The 15,126-nt window shown below is 40.7% G+C and overlaps 1 protein-coding gene across 1 annotated transcript; it reads left to right on the plus strand.

The window, feature by feature from the left end:
* The first annotated feature begins 4,042 nt into the window (after positions 1-4,042).
* Positions 4,043-12,465, plus strand: LOC112974736. The gene is made up of 7 exons (XM_026084020.1): positions 4,043-4,131; positions 5,487-5,819; positions 7,617-8,033; positions 9,284-9,379; positions 9,483-9,510; positions 9,619-9,653; positions 10,525-12,465. The coding sequence occupies exons 1-7, from the start codon at positions 4,089-4,091 to the stop codon at positions 10,698-10,700; spliced, it is 1,128 nt and encodes a 375-aa protein (XP_025939805.1). The 5' UTR covers positions 4,043-4,088; the 3' UTR covers positions 10,701-12,465.
* Positions 12,466-15,126: the final 2,661 nt, after the last annotated feature.

The raw sequence follows: 15,126 nt of genomic DNA on the forward strand, positions 1-15,126 counted from the left end.
ATGATATGAAGAAGCATACAGGAAGTCAGAGAAACAGTTTATATATGATTTTAATAAAAATGTTTCTCTTGTAAAGTCATGTGTGATTAATCTAGATACAAAACAACACAGAAGATATTAGCTAATTTTACTTCTGCTGTTTTGAAAATATTTTTTCCTAAATCTGAGTACAAGAAAATAATGAAAACCCCAAACAAAACAATTTTGAAATCTGAGCTACATTTTATCAGTGTCTTCAAATTACAAAGAAGTGCTGCTATGTGGGGGAAGACACAGGCTGAAGAAAGAGAATTGTATGTCAGGAGAAGGCAGAGAGAAACCGTGAGCTAGGCCTAGATGTACACACACACACGCGCGAGCACACCCAAGCACACGTTTAACCTTCCCACATTCCCTCCTTTTCCCCAGACTAGTCTAACTGGTCTACTCAGCCAGCTGTGAAATATGTGAAACATACTGCTGGTTACAGATGTAGTCAATAGTCCACCAACCTAAACTGTGCCTGCCTACAGCCATAATATTCAGCTCTGGGCCAGAAGGCTCATCAAGATCATGGCATGTATCCTTCTCAAACCTAGAGTGTCTGCCTGGGCTCTCTAGTTGGAGGAGGGATAGAAAGGACAGTCCTGCAGGGGTGTGCAGAAAAATCAAGACGGAAAGCAAGAGTGGAAAAAAGCATTACGAAGTAAGTTGAAAAAGCTGAAAGAGAAACAGAGAAAAAGAGGTAAGACAGAATAATGAAGTGACGGAATGGTACCCGCCAGAGCAAAGGCGAGGAAGGGTACCTACCTGCTGATGCAGCAAAAGACAGGTTTGAAGATTAAAACAAAGCTAAAAATTACAGAAATGAACAATGATATATTTGTTACAAAACACAGAATCCACAAGAATTGACACATTTATTGACTTGTCATAATTTATGCTCCTACCTGCTTGCTGCGTTTTAGTTACTTTGAACAATAGGAAAAATAAACTGTTTTGTTTTTTTCCCTTCAATTACTCTCCCTTCTGTTTTTCCAGTTTTCTGCACAAGCTAGGCCTACAATGTCTTGTCTGCATATTCTGCCAGGGACTGTTCATACTCCTACTCCTCTAACGAACTGAAATATCTTATGCTGGAGACTGTTTTTGTTCCATATGCTTGTTTGTATTCCCCCAGTACCCTGAATAAAAATGCAGTAAGACTCTGTAAGGTCTTCACAGTTTGTGCCTACCATTAAGTTTAATAGATACAGAAGCTCATTAAATTGTGAGGCAGATTTTTTCTGGTCTTTCATTTTATAGATATACAGTGAGGGTGGAAAGACATACATACAACATTTTGGGCCGGGAGGACAGGAGACACTGACCTTCTGAACAAAGAGAACAAAACCAGGAAACCCAAGAAAGACCTGCTAACCCCTGCTACAACTGACTTCAGATACCAGAACGAGAGCGTGAATCATCAGGGCTGGCACTATGCGCCCTGAAGAAAACCTTCCTGTCTTGAAAGGTGTGGCAAGATTAGTTAAGAGCTCAGGCAGGAACGGGCATCTCACTCAGCTGGGTACTTTTGCTTTTTGGAAGTTTGGGAATAAGCAATGCTCAAAAGATAAGAATTATCACTATATTTTTTCTGGGCTGATTAAATTCTCCTTACAGAACCAGAAATTAGCAGGGTGTCTGCAACTCCAAACCTTGTTATTGGTTTAGCCTTCCCACTATTGGAGAATGTCCCAGTTCTATAAACGTAAATTCAAACTTCCTATCACTATGATGGCTTTCAGCAGTATGAGATAGAGAACAGACAAGAAATGCTGCAATGTACTGCTTAGAAGGTTGAAACATCCTCATGATTTAAACATAAGTTGCACTCCAAGAAACAGTTTCTGAAAACAGACGACTTCCTCCATCTTCCTTTCCCTCTACCACTTTACAGAAATAACAGTTATAAATGTCTACAACTGTGCAGACACCAGTGTTTTCTGATTTGCCTTTTAGAGAGTCATCTTTCCTTAAACTCACAAACTTGAATACGTAGGCTCCAACTCTGGATATCCTTAAGTTAAAACCAAACCAAACCAAATGCCAAAGCAAACTCAAGGCAAAACTCTGTAACGGGATAAAAAGCAGATGTTGCATGAAAGAACTGGCACTGGAGGGGGGAGCCCAGAGCTCCAGATGGGAACCTCAGGCTAATTCTGACAACATCTTCAAGCTCTTCCCATCGCCTAAACAACTGGCCAGACCCAAATCCATCAGCAAATAAAAAAGCAAGCAAGCATGTTCCCAAGTATCTACATGGCTTACTTAGAGCAACTTATCACACATCTAAGAGCTAGCTTTCCAGGGAAATACAAACAAAAGGCCTGTAGCTGAAGATGAAGAAAATAAAGACACACTCACAAATCTGACTTATTATTTTGTCTTTTAAATCTGAAAAGACAAGTACAGCAGTTTTTTTTTAAAACTATGCGCATACATCCCTTATTTACATATCCTGTGGCACTTCCGTCTTTGCCTTCTGTATCTGCTGGTTACAAGTACCTGCTGTTATCGGACACTATGTCACATCAGCAGTATGCTTGTATGTGGTCAACGCATCGCTGCATCTGGAAGATAATATCATTTTAAATCTTTCTATTTCTTCTTAACTTCTGCTTCTTACTTTACCATCTGGCAGTTTTAGTTAAAAAAAAAAAAAAGGAAGAGAGACAAAACATACAGCTTTCTTTCTTTCCTCTTCAGAAAAATTTCTTAACCTGGTATTTATTTCTCATCATAGCATTTTATAGCCATACTCTTTTTGAGAAGTTTCACTCAAACAATATGCATGCACACTGCTATTTCACTATTATGAACAGATGATTAACAAAGACAAAAAGATTAAGCACCTCAAGCAGAAGGTTCCTGACTTGTCTTTTTAATTATTAAAAATAAAGAGATAGCACATACTATTATTCACAAATACTTTTTTAATATAACTTACTGTAACTCCCCATTGAGTTACTTCACTATGCCAATGTTGATGCAAGAACTGGCTAGAAAATGCAAGACCTGACATGGGAAAATTATTTCTGGAAGAAAGCTGGCAAAGTCTCTGTCATAAACCCAGCACTTTTTGAGAGGAGCGAAACAGCACAACAGTCAGAGGGGGCAGGGAGTTCTGTCCGCTCTTGCTGGGTCCAGCCGCTGCTGTGGCCTGGCCCCCACGAGCACGAGCAGTACAGCCGCGCGAGAGGACGGCCACTGCAGAAGCAGGGTTGAGAAACCGGCACGTTAAGAAAGCTGTGCTTGTTAAGAAAGCCTTGTTTGCGTCTGCTTTGAACGCCTGCTGAAATAAAACTGCAGTTTGAACTTGACTCTGCCTGGGAACGTGGTTGTCCCTGTGATGACGCTCCCACACGCCTGCCTCGTGGCCAGCAGCGCAGCGATGGCTGCCTACAGGAGCCCGCGCCAGCCAGGCTCCTCTCCAGCGGTGGCCAGGCACAAAGCCTGCTCTGATATGCCGCAGGCTTGAGACAGTCCTCAGACTGGTGGCGCGGGTCTCGGAGCAACGCCGACCTTCGCCGGTGCCCCAGGGCCACCAGGGCAGGGCCGCGATCGACGGCCCTGCTCTCCCAGAGCTCTCCTGGGGCTGCCTGCGAGGACACCCGCGCCGCCGGCGCTCCCATGCGCGGCCACCCCTGCGGCACCACCGGGCAGCGAGCAGCGCAGCTGCGGCAGGACGGGGCCCACGGGGACCCGCGGCAGCCGCTGCAGGGGTGGCGAGCACGCGCCATGACTCCCTGTATGCTATGTGACACTACCGCTGCCCATCTACGGATACAGGGGCTCTCAGGCTTTAAAGTAAATGAAATATGTCTATACAAACGGTACAGAGCTACTGGTCCCTATGGCAGACCTGAATTTCTTGTCATTCAGTTTCACCTTTAAGTGGTTTCGTCTTAGATGATATAGCAAAGGCAGGGCCTTTTCAGGAAGGAAAGGCTAGGGTTTTGTGCCTTGTCATCGCTTCCGTTTTTTTCTTTATCCTGAGCACTATTTAGAGTTAGGAAAGAAAGCAAGTGAAACGGATAGACACACTGCCCTCCTGCTTGCGGAAAGGAATGTATTTCCTAATGATCTTGTCCCTTCTAGGAGAAATAACAGGTAGTGTAATATTTTCTCATTTCTCTCTCTACCAACCTGTAAGTTCCTTCTCCTTTTTACTTTACATATATATACATAAGACACTTAACAAAAGTATGCGAATGCAGAGATCAGTCCTCAGCTTGTACTAGGGAGTGGCTCTAGGCATGCTCCCCTTGTGGAAGGATCATGTCTTAAAACTGCAGAAAAGAGCACTTTCTTGTCTCAAAATGGCTTTGCAGCAACGAATGGCTAGCCCTGCTGGCAGGTACATGGCGAAAGCGGGTGAGGGGGAGCGTTCTCAGCTGCCTCCAGTGGCCCAGGGCCCAGCAGTTTTGGGCCCACTCCCGCCAGACCCCGGCCGTCAGCAACAGCCATTGGGACTGTAGAAAGCTGCAAGCAGCCAGCTCGGGGCACCAGCAACACTTCCACTTCTTATGGTTGTCTCCTATATCTCCGCCAGTTATCTCAATTGAGAGTTTTCACAGCCGTCTAGACAGGCATGGACAGAAAAATTTCAAAGATTTTTCTTCCTCTTTTTAAAATGTTTAGTTCTCAATCTCACTTTATTCTAGAATATTACAGAGTATAAAGATGTAAAAGCTCAAGTGCTATGCCTAAACACATTCTTCCATCCTTGAGTTACACAGATCTAGGCCTACTTAATATTTTGCAGCTGGCTGTGGGGACTTCACACACGAGGACTCCAACTGACTAAAATGGCTTTATTTCTTTTTCTTTTTCTTTTTAGAAGAATATTGAAATGTACTGTTGGCTGCGTTTTGGATACATGCTCCATGAAATATTCATAATAAAGTTGGGCTTCAGTTCTGCAGTCAGTAGTGATGCATCAAACACTGCCTGCGTGTTTGCAAGATCAGAGACTGCATTTATGCCCAGCAAGCCACAAACAGACAGCAGGCTAAACCTGCCACACTAAAAGTGTAGTGGCTGATTGTGGCTCCTTACTTCTCAAGATAATTTATATGGGATTTTTAACTAAAGAAATATCTATCTGTACCATATTTTCATCTTTAAACTGTATTTAGTATCATTAATGTGATCAGAAATGTCCACAAAATTGCTCTATTAAAAAAACAGAGTACCTATACTATATCATTTGGTAAACATGAGTGATGCTTTGTTCACTAAACTGCTCACTCCAGTCGAAGAGTCCAGATCTGCGTTCAGAAGGCTTCATCTTAGAAACTGCCTCCAAGAGGACCGCAGCTGGATCCCTGAGGAGGACACGGTCCATCACTACATTGGCAATACAATAGGTTGTTTTGACAACACAAATGAATCTTAAGTCTTTAAAGATCTGGCTGTTTTTACAGATAATTTTGCTTTATTAACCATGTAAATATTCTTAACAGGTGAGACTTTCTTTCACCAACAAGAACATGGAAATCTTGTACTTCAGTGCAATCAGCCAGTTGCTAAAGAAAGTAAGAGAACAGATTGGTATAAGACAGCAGACGATATGCAACAATTTGAGTTAATTAACTGCTCTTCCAAGTGTAATCACTTGTGTACAGAAACAGTTTGCAATGAAACCTTAGAGGTGGCACGAGTTTCATCTGCTGGGAGGATGTTTGCATGTGGAGCACTTTCAAGTGATGAAGAACCAATGACTTCCCTACTATTCAGCAATGCGTCTCACTGCAGGCGCTATAGCTTCTTTCTTGTACAGACTAAAACCGAATCAGGTAAGTGATGCTTTTTATAAATACCTATTTCTATGCTTCTCTCAATAAGCTCATCTTCAGCTTGGAGGCCCATATAGGACATCAGTGAGTTTGCATTAAAGAGGAGATAATTAAGAGAACGTTGTACTGTGAAACATTTAGCCCATTTTCTTAGAAGGAAAAATACTTCAGTAAAAAAAAAACCCTATATCTTAGACACAGAAAAGGAATTCTTCAGAGGAGAGAAGGAACTTATTGAGTAAGGGTGAACGTGACTGTGACTTATGGTCTGAGTGGAACGTAGGAGGAGAAATCACATAAACACAGAATCTAGGAGAAATGAGAAAGCTGAATGATTGAGAGAGGAGAAGAAGCTGTAAAAAAAAAAATAATTCAAAATAAAAAAATCTGGTTGGTACCTTCAAAGATTTACACTTTTTACCAAAGTAATTTTATTGTTTCAGTCCATTTTAAGCCCTGACTCCTAGCACCTTCACTCACAGTATGCTCAACCTTTTTTAAATAACTCCCATTGAGCTTGGTACTCTTCCCCATAGAGACCTTTTTTTTCAAGATGAAGGAGCAAAGCAACAGCCACATATCTACTCTCTATCTAGCAGACAAAGTGAGCCACTGAGTTAATGATATAGTTTGATTTAGGAAAAATGAGCTTTAAGCTACAAGTAACACAGCACCAACAGTCTTGTTTTAACTCTGCTTTCTGAATTTCTGCACCCAGAATGAGATCTTTGCCAAGGCTTCAGGTCTTTTTGGCTGGCAAATGGGAGTAAAATAGCATAAAGGTTTTAAAAAGCTTTTAGATTAGACCTTTTCCCAATAGATGAACTAATGAAGACGGCTGCACATTGTCCTTCCAGAACACTCTTGAGAGTTCTGGCATTAAAAAGGAGCTACATTTTTTTGCTGGCTTATGTTATAATGGAAACTTGACCATTTAAATTTCAGATAGTCAAGAAAATGGAATTTTTCTATATAGCAAGTGATTTAATCTATATGTACAAGCAAATGGTTGCTGTTCTCACACTACCTTGTTTAATGTTTAGTACAGCTGGACTGCCTTAAGTAGCTGGACTTCAATAGCTGTTTTATTATTTCTAAATCTTCTGAAAGCTTATTAAACATTTTTCTTAGAGGATACTGACAACAGGTTAGCCCTATTTCAGATCTGAAGCGAGCAGAAGAAATAACCCCCTGTGCCACCTCAAGTGCAGGAAAGGGCCCGGCCCGGATTGCGCCACTGCCTGGCAGGTTCCCGGCGCCAGGCAGGAGGGCGGCCGTGGGCAAGGGACCGCGCGCTGGTGCCAGGAGGGGCTTCGACTGCCACCTCTCCAGCACGGCTCAGAAAAGCCTGGATTTGCTACATAATGCCCCCAGATCCTGAGACTGGAGGTACCACTGACAGCGTATGCCACTGTGCTAATAACAGACAACTTCACCTTAGACAGGATTTTTTTTAATTATCAAAGCATCCTCTCCTTTGAAGAGCATTACTGCCTAGTGGTTTATGTTGAAGTTGAGTGTCAGAAAGATTACCAAAACTCACTTATCTCGGTGCCAGATAGTTGCCTCAGATGGCTTTGTTTTCCATGCTATCTACTGCCTAGACTTATCAATGAATATAATCCCTATTTGTCACTCAGGTACAACACAACAGAAATATTTTAACTGAATTACATGACTCAGTGTGTAAAACATCATTTCATTTGTGACCGAGATGGCATTTGTTTGTCATGCAGTTCTCACACTTCTCAAACTATTGCTAGACAAGTCTCATTTGTAATATCTTTTGTGTTTCAGGGAAAAAGAGCTCAGGCAATGTTCAGGAAAAATCCCAAGTCTCTCTCAAATTCAAAGAAACAGATAACATCACCCTGTCTTGTGAATTTTACACTAACTGCTCAGGACACTGTTTTTTTATGTACTGGATCAGAGTCAGTAAAACAAGTGAATGCCTTTTTTCTGCTGCGAATGAAGCCCTGGCCCCAAGCTTGACTTTTAATGAGCACTGCTGTGTTGATCGCAACATCCAGGAACGACTGCTGAACAATACAAACTTCAATTCCACTCACAAAAGACATAACATGACTATCCTGAACGTCACGAGTGCTGACAGCGGGCAATATTTATGCATTGTTGCTGCCTGGCAACATGGTAAACTTGAGTGGCAAGTTCCTACTAACCGGTCGGTGGATGTTCAGAAAGACCAAACGGCACGTAAGCAGCAACTGCATTCCTAATAGCCTCTAGCTGGTAGCGGGAACATCCGCGCTCTTCCGAGAAATTGCCCTTGTTTGGTTTAACCACTCTCTACTCCAGCACTAAAGCAAGCCACATAAAATCCTACATCCTGATAATGTGATCAAACACATTGCAATTCATTTTAAAAATCATTCATTTCCTAAGATTATTCTTCTTCCAGGGAATTAATCACTCTTTAAATAACTTAAAAGAGAAAGAGTAACTCTACATCACGAAGTGGCAGTGCATCAGGGACCATTTTGCCACTATTTCACGTAGAATGCTTTGTGGATGATTATTAATTGTATCATGTATAAAATGTAAACTCCATATTTGCAATAGGCTGTTTGTAAATGAAGGAAAATGAACGACAGTGTAAATGGTTTACAGTCTCACTATAATTTCTTTTTTATGACCAATGTTAGAAAAATCTCAGTGTAGAGGATAGTCTTTCAATATCACATTATACGCCGTAAAGGCATCTTTAACCCCCGATACATATTAACATTTTTCAGAGAAGCCAAAACTTCACACCTTACTGATGAAGGGCAGGAAACCTAAGGCCTTGGAAAGGGGCAGGGTGCAGCAGGGCAGACAGCAGGCTGCACAGAGCCGCCACCTTCCCCTCTTCCTAAGACGAGGTGGAAAATAGAAAGATCCTGCTTGCCTTCCCACTCCACCCTCAACACACTACCTGGCATACCTTATATGATCGCACCAGGTATCCTAATCGCCAGGGACTAGAAACACTGGGGAGAGGATAGATTTTCATCTTTCCTAGGCTGACAGCAAAGCCTAACGCACCTCCCTGGGTGACTGCAGCATGCAGACAGAGCAGTCGAAGATGCCTTTCAAAACGTAGTTCTCTCCACTACTTTTTTCAAGTTGTGCTATGTGGACAAATACATACTGGACAACATCCTACAGCAAGCTTTGAAGATATCACAGTTTCACTACAGTAAAGATCTATTTTTTTGCTCATCAGTGTAGATGAAGGTAGTAATTATTTTAAAATGAGGGAAATTTGCTACAGAAATCAAGTTATTTCCCAGAATACAATACTCTGCAGTCATCCATAATAAGGGAGTTATATGTAAATTACATTCACAGCAGCTAAACATCAAGTGATCACTTGTAAAACACTGCAGATTATGATATCAACCAAATATCTTGATCCAAATGTCACTACTGATTCATGTGTTAAAAATATAAACAATTTTATTTAGCTATGCAGTGGCATGTCATCTCTGGAGCTGTAGCTGGGATTATTTTTCTCAATGTGACAGTAGGACTGATCTGTCTGAAGATATTCAAATCAAAAGGTAAGGAACATGTCCAATCATTCTCTAGAATTAAAGCAAAAAAACATAATTTGTAGGAATATTTTAATTACTAACACTTCATAATCTGTTTTATCTGTTTCAGGGAAAAAAACAACCACACAAGTTACCAGGTACTGCCTTGAAAAGACATATCTGATGGAATATCAAAAATTATTTTTAGAGTTATCTACATAGGATAGAGCGACTATAAACAGATCTTCTTACCATTTTTATTTTAGAGATCACGATGCTATTGGAATGACAGAAGATGAATGTAAGCATGAAGTTTTGAACAAACTTTTGAAGTGATTATCTTCAGAGTAGATTTAGGATGTCTTGCATTACAAATTTATCAGGGTTTGTCTGTATGGGAGGACTTGGATAGAACCTGACCCAGGGTAGCTATGGTGAGAATTTAGAGGACACAGGCTCTTTAGCATGAACTTCTTTATCGATAAACTTTCTCCTGATGAATGCCTCCGAAGATCAATGCTAATTAGCTTCCAAAGTGAATTTAAAAATAGTTTTGATGTAAAGATGATGCAGAAAAGATCCATAAAGGAAGTTCTGCAGAATAAGCTGTTGTTCAACAGCTGTTCACACTGCTCCAGACTTGTCTGCGTAGACAAACTCTTAGTTCACTGTTTATAGTTTTCAGGTGTCACACAATGCCAATTCTTTTTAGCAATTAAAAATATGCTAAGCAAATTAGTTAAACTGTAGATATCTGAGGAGGCCAGTACACATAAAATACTACAAGAGAATTGGAAGACATGGGCTCTGTTTTCTTTTCCCATCTCTTTTTTTTGGCTTTGATCAAGTCAGAATCTCCCTGTCTCAGGCTTTCATTCTCCACATGAGGTAAGAACCTAAGGTCTTTGTATCATCAGTGGAGAGGCCATAAAGAAATTTTTCTAGATAAGTGTTTCACAGACATTCGATCTTGCAGTCAATATACTATTGCTTGCACATCACTTATCTTAACGCTGACTTAGAACAGAATACAATCCAGCACTTGGGTGTAGGGCAGAGAAGATCCTCCCCACCCCCCTAAAAGGAGAGAATTATTTTTTGTTTAAATAATATCAAAATAAAATAACCAATTTTTATCCTGTGAAATTCATTCATTCTTTTGTTTTTCACAGGTTCTCCATATGCAGTAAGTGGCAGCAGCGACATGTACAGAAATGAGAGCCTTTACTCCCGTGTAACAAGGACCTGCACGGAGCCAAATGGGCCCTCTTCTAGCCCAGATAACAGGGCTACTGGGGCAGGACAGGGAGCAGATATACGTACTGTCTATGCACTGCTGAATAAATAGCTGTTTCAGATACCTTAGGAGGTGAAGGTGAAAGCATTACTTTTTGCAAATTACATGGCAGTCTGAATGCCAGCTGGCTAGATATATTAGCTTTATTGCTAGAATGTCTGTATATTCATGGATCAATATACTCCAAGTACACGAATTGCCTGGTAAAATGTTTCTTACTATAGCACTATGGAAAATTTACTTCTTACTTCTGCATCAAGAAAACTATGAGTTACAGGTTTTATTTCTGGCCAAAAAATCTTGCGAAACAGTGTGGCTCATTTTCTGCAAATCTTCTCCCAGTAACGCGTACAAGGAAGACTGTGACCACCTTCAAACCGGCACAGGGGTGGGGAAGCCAGAGCAGAAAGAGCGCTGCAGGGCGCTCGGCACCTCATGCCACTTCTAGAGCGCAGGAACTGCCCCGCTGGTGGCTCTGGGGGCCAGGCTGGCAGGGGAGCACGGCACGGGGAGAAGGGTCCCCTGCAGCCCCTGCCCGGGGGGGCCCGACATCACTGCAGGGCAGCACCAGCGTGGGGGCAGCTCCACAAAGCAAGTCAGTAGTTTGCCTCCTCGTTAGGCTGATCCAATATTTTGGCACATTAGATTTGTTACAGAACACTGTTTTACAAAAGTATTTGTGAATTCCGGCTGATTTCAGCAGCCAGGATTCCCTAAAATTACTTTCTGGGAAAGTCAGAATATTTTATTTTGACATATATGAAGCAAATCTTTCTGATTTTTAGTTTATATATTAGTGTTTCTGCTTCAAGTTTGACTTTTTTTTTTTTAAGGCATATTACCCCTTGATAATACAACATTTTTAGATGGACCTGAACTGAGATTCCAAATGAATTCACAAAATACTGAATAGCCTTTAGATGCAGATAATTTTTTTCTCTGCAGTCCAAACTATGTAAACTAATACATGGATTCTTCGCTATTAGGCTACATGTATTAGCAGGTTCTAACTCTACAGTAGCTGCAAGAATAAAAGCAAAATAGCTTTTTTTTTTTTTCCTGGAAATCTGGAGTGTATGTAGAATTTAACTGACTGTACACCAACTTCCCACCTCTCAATTTTATTTTATCAAAAGATACCAAAAGCTTTAACAAGAAAGATATGTTAAAGAAAGCAAATATGAACATACTTGTGATATTTTGCAATTATTTGAAATAGGATACTTTTTGTTAGAGAAAGGTATATCTAAACAGGAGGAAAGGTGAATTAACTTACTCATTCAATTTGCTTTTTAACTAGGTCATTACTGAAGGTAGGATAAATTGGTCAGCCCTCAGAAAACAAATTAACTCCAGATCAAGTAGTTAAGGCTACAGAAGTTATATGGAATATCTCTGGAATATCTCTGGCTGCAGTCTGAGTTAAAATGCACTGATGTCCAGAGAAAAGCTGTTGTGAACTCAAAATGTAGGATGTCAGAGCTGTGGTTAATATCTTTTTTGGTGTAGTAAAAAGTCTGGCCTTCATTTTGCTATATGGCATTGGAATGCTTGCACTATGCACTAAGAATAATATGAAGATTCCATATGTTAAGCAGAAAACAATATAACACATCTGTTCACTGTTTAATTTCCACATTTTGTCCTGCCTTTTTTCCTTGTCCATCTGTTTGTAAGGATCACATCTGAAATTGTGGTTCCTTTCAAGCATGCCTGGAGTATATATGCCATGGTAATGTGTTTGTCTAAATTGCATAATATATACATTCTTATGAATTTATACAAACATATTTAAATAAAGAAAACTAAAAACATACATTGGTGAGTATTTGTAATATTAAGTAAGTGGCCCAGTATTTGTATTAAAAGACATAAAATAAGAAATACGTTGCTTGTACTCAGATCCTCATCTTGGATGGTATTTCAGGCTTCAAATTAATCTAAATCCCTCTGAGTTGTCAAACCTGATCACACACACGCACACAAACATCCAAGAACCCCCCCCCCACACACACACACACATTGAAATCTCCACTGGTTTTCTAATACTTGCTTTTCACTAGGAAAAAATGTATCTTCCACACTCCTAGAAACAGGATAGCAGAATAGGTGTATTTTTTTCATGAAATAGTCAAACAATTTGTAATTTTATGGAAGTACACTGAAGATAAGGGAAGTTTTCTCTGAGCAGAGGGAAGACGACTATGTACATACAGGCAATCGGAGCAGTTTCACAGATAAGTAAGTTCCTTTGGGCAGAGACTCATCATCTCTTCAGAGCCCTGAACTGCTGCTAGGGCAAAACATGCATGGGAAGCTCCTGCTACGGAGGATGGTCCATTCCCTTCACGAGACACAGCCTGCTCTTAGCAAGGGCAGGGGAAAGCCCTCATCCCTACAACTTTATTCCAGCTCCCCAACTGATCTCTACCCTCCTGAGAGCTGGAGAAGAGCATGAGTAGGAATTGCTGGTGAGAAGAGGAGAAAGGAGAGTTGGTTTTTGCAGTGATAGGAATAGAAATAGGCCCCACCATCCACTGCCGAGTGTAGTCCAAGTTCAAACAGTTAATACCGTTAAACCCAACTTCAGGTTCTCCTAAGGGTCATTTTCAAATGCCATTGAAATAACTAGGCTTCCATTACATGCAGCTGAAGTTGGAGCAGTCTACAAATCAGACTGATTTTACTGGCTTTGCTGTCTCATTCCTGGGCTACCATTTCCCGATGGCATCACAAGCACAAGACAGGCATCTGCTTCGCTAGTGGGCTTGGGCAGTCCTGCTAAGCATTCACGAAGAATAACTTAAAAGATTCAGTAATTGAGTATCTTAAAATGTATGTGCGTGTATACTTAACACCGAATTTTCATGTTGTGCCATGCTTTTTTCTTATTCACTAGCTTTCAGATTTGTGATTTTAGTACATTGCAAGTATGTTATATTATATACACCATGAAATCATAGGAAGGTATAACAACTCAAAGTAGAGCTTTTAAACTGCAAAAACTAGTTTTAGACAGCTGAAAACAGCAGAAGTTAAGAAAATTTTTATGCTACTGCCAAGCTTTGTAAAGATAAATGCTAACTTGTTTATTACTATAAACACTAAACCATATTTACTTCACAAAGATCTTACAGGGATTGATCACTTTGTACCTTATATAGTTTTTGATATGTGAAACACTGTGACCCAATTCCTCACATACTTTCCTTTGTGAGATTAATCTCACTGAAATGAACACAGCAGCTTGCAGTTTATAGTAAACTGTTTGCTTACCTGCTTGTATGTATAATGTTTTATGTTGTAAAATAAAAAGGATTGCAGGTCCTGCCAATGCTCCCCTGGTATCTTGCCGCATCATCAACAAAATCTCAACCACTACTTAACCTTAGGAGTTTCCAGTTATCATGGACAAACGGGACAAAAATTGAATAGTGTAACAACATCCCTGTTAATTTGCATTATTCTATCTCCATTATCCAGAGTGAAGGGAGACTGGGAAAGCACGGATAATGCTGACATTGGAGGCAGAGCACAGTGGATCTCACGATTCACTTTGGGCCCATCACGGCTTATTACCTATAACTTTGTGCTCTTTGTCTCAGTAAAGCAAGTATCCATTGGTAAATTGATTATTTACATTCATTAAGTTGTCCTTTCTGTAGTATCTCCAGCACTATATTAAATTAAAAAAAAAATTAGAAGTAAGGAGTTGTTTTTTATTCTGTCCCTGAGGCCTTACAGCCACCAGATGTCACTGTTATTCTTGCCAAGTAGGAGAAAGCAGTTAGGTTGCACATCTGCAGGAACTGACAGCTCTGGAAATGATTTCAGCAGACAACAAGCACTTAGGAAGATCGTATGAATTATTCTGATAAGTCAAAAGATCACGCCTTACAGACAGCAGTTGTTAAAACAAAATCATAATCAAGAGCAAATACAGATATTCAGCTAAGCATGAGTGTCTCTGTGGCCGACAGGCAGGCACTGCCTAACCTCCGGGCACCGCGCAGGGGAACACCATGTGGGAACGCTGCACCAGGGACCAAAGCCCTCCTCCACCTGCACCAGCACAGCCTGGCTCACAAAACAGCCTAACCATACAGGAGAAGCTCCATAAAGAAAAAGGTAGTTATCTGATACACAAGGTCTAAATCCAAGCAGAAGCCAGAGAACCTCATACATTTCACAAGGATTGTGAAGCTGCTCCTGCTTGTTGCTGGCCCTGAAGAAAGTCCTCACCAAGCTCATGTGTGAACGCATGAGGAGTCAAGGCAAGCTCTAAGCCAAGGGAACAAGGAGGGAGTCATCTATACTACAGCAAGATAATAAACTTGCATTCACCTCTGGCAAGGTGATGGGATATTATGGTATTAAAAATAGAACAGCAAAATTTTTGCAAAGAAGATATTTTAATCATCATTCAGAAGGCTAAGATGGAGAAAGAAATTAAAATATACGGCTATGCTCCTTGGAG

Source organism: Apteryx rowi, unplaced genomic scaffold (genome assembly GCF_003343035.1).
Source record: "Apteryx rowi isolate R43461 unplaced genomic scaffold, aptRow1 scaffold_624, whole genome shotgun sequence".
Classification (NCBI taxonomy): domain Eukaryota; kingdom Metazoa; phylum Chordata; class Aves; order Apterygiformes; family Apterygidae; genus Apteryx; species Apteryx rowi.

Coding starts and splice junctions, on each gene's coding strand:
- LOC112974736 (XM_026084020.1), top strand. CDS start 4,089: ATGTATTTCCTAATGATCTTGTCCCTTCTAGGAGAAATAACAG. Junction 9,380..9,482: donor GAAGATATTCAAATCAAAAG/GTAAGGAACATG, acceptor TATCTGTTTCAG/GGAAAAAAACAACCACACAA. Junction 9,511..9,618: donor ACAACCACACAAGTTACCAG/GTACTGCCTTGA, acceptor TTTTTATTTTAG/AGATCACGATGCTATTGGAA.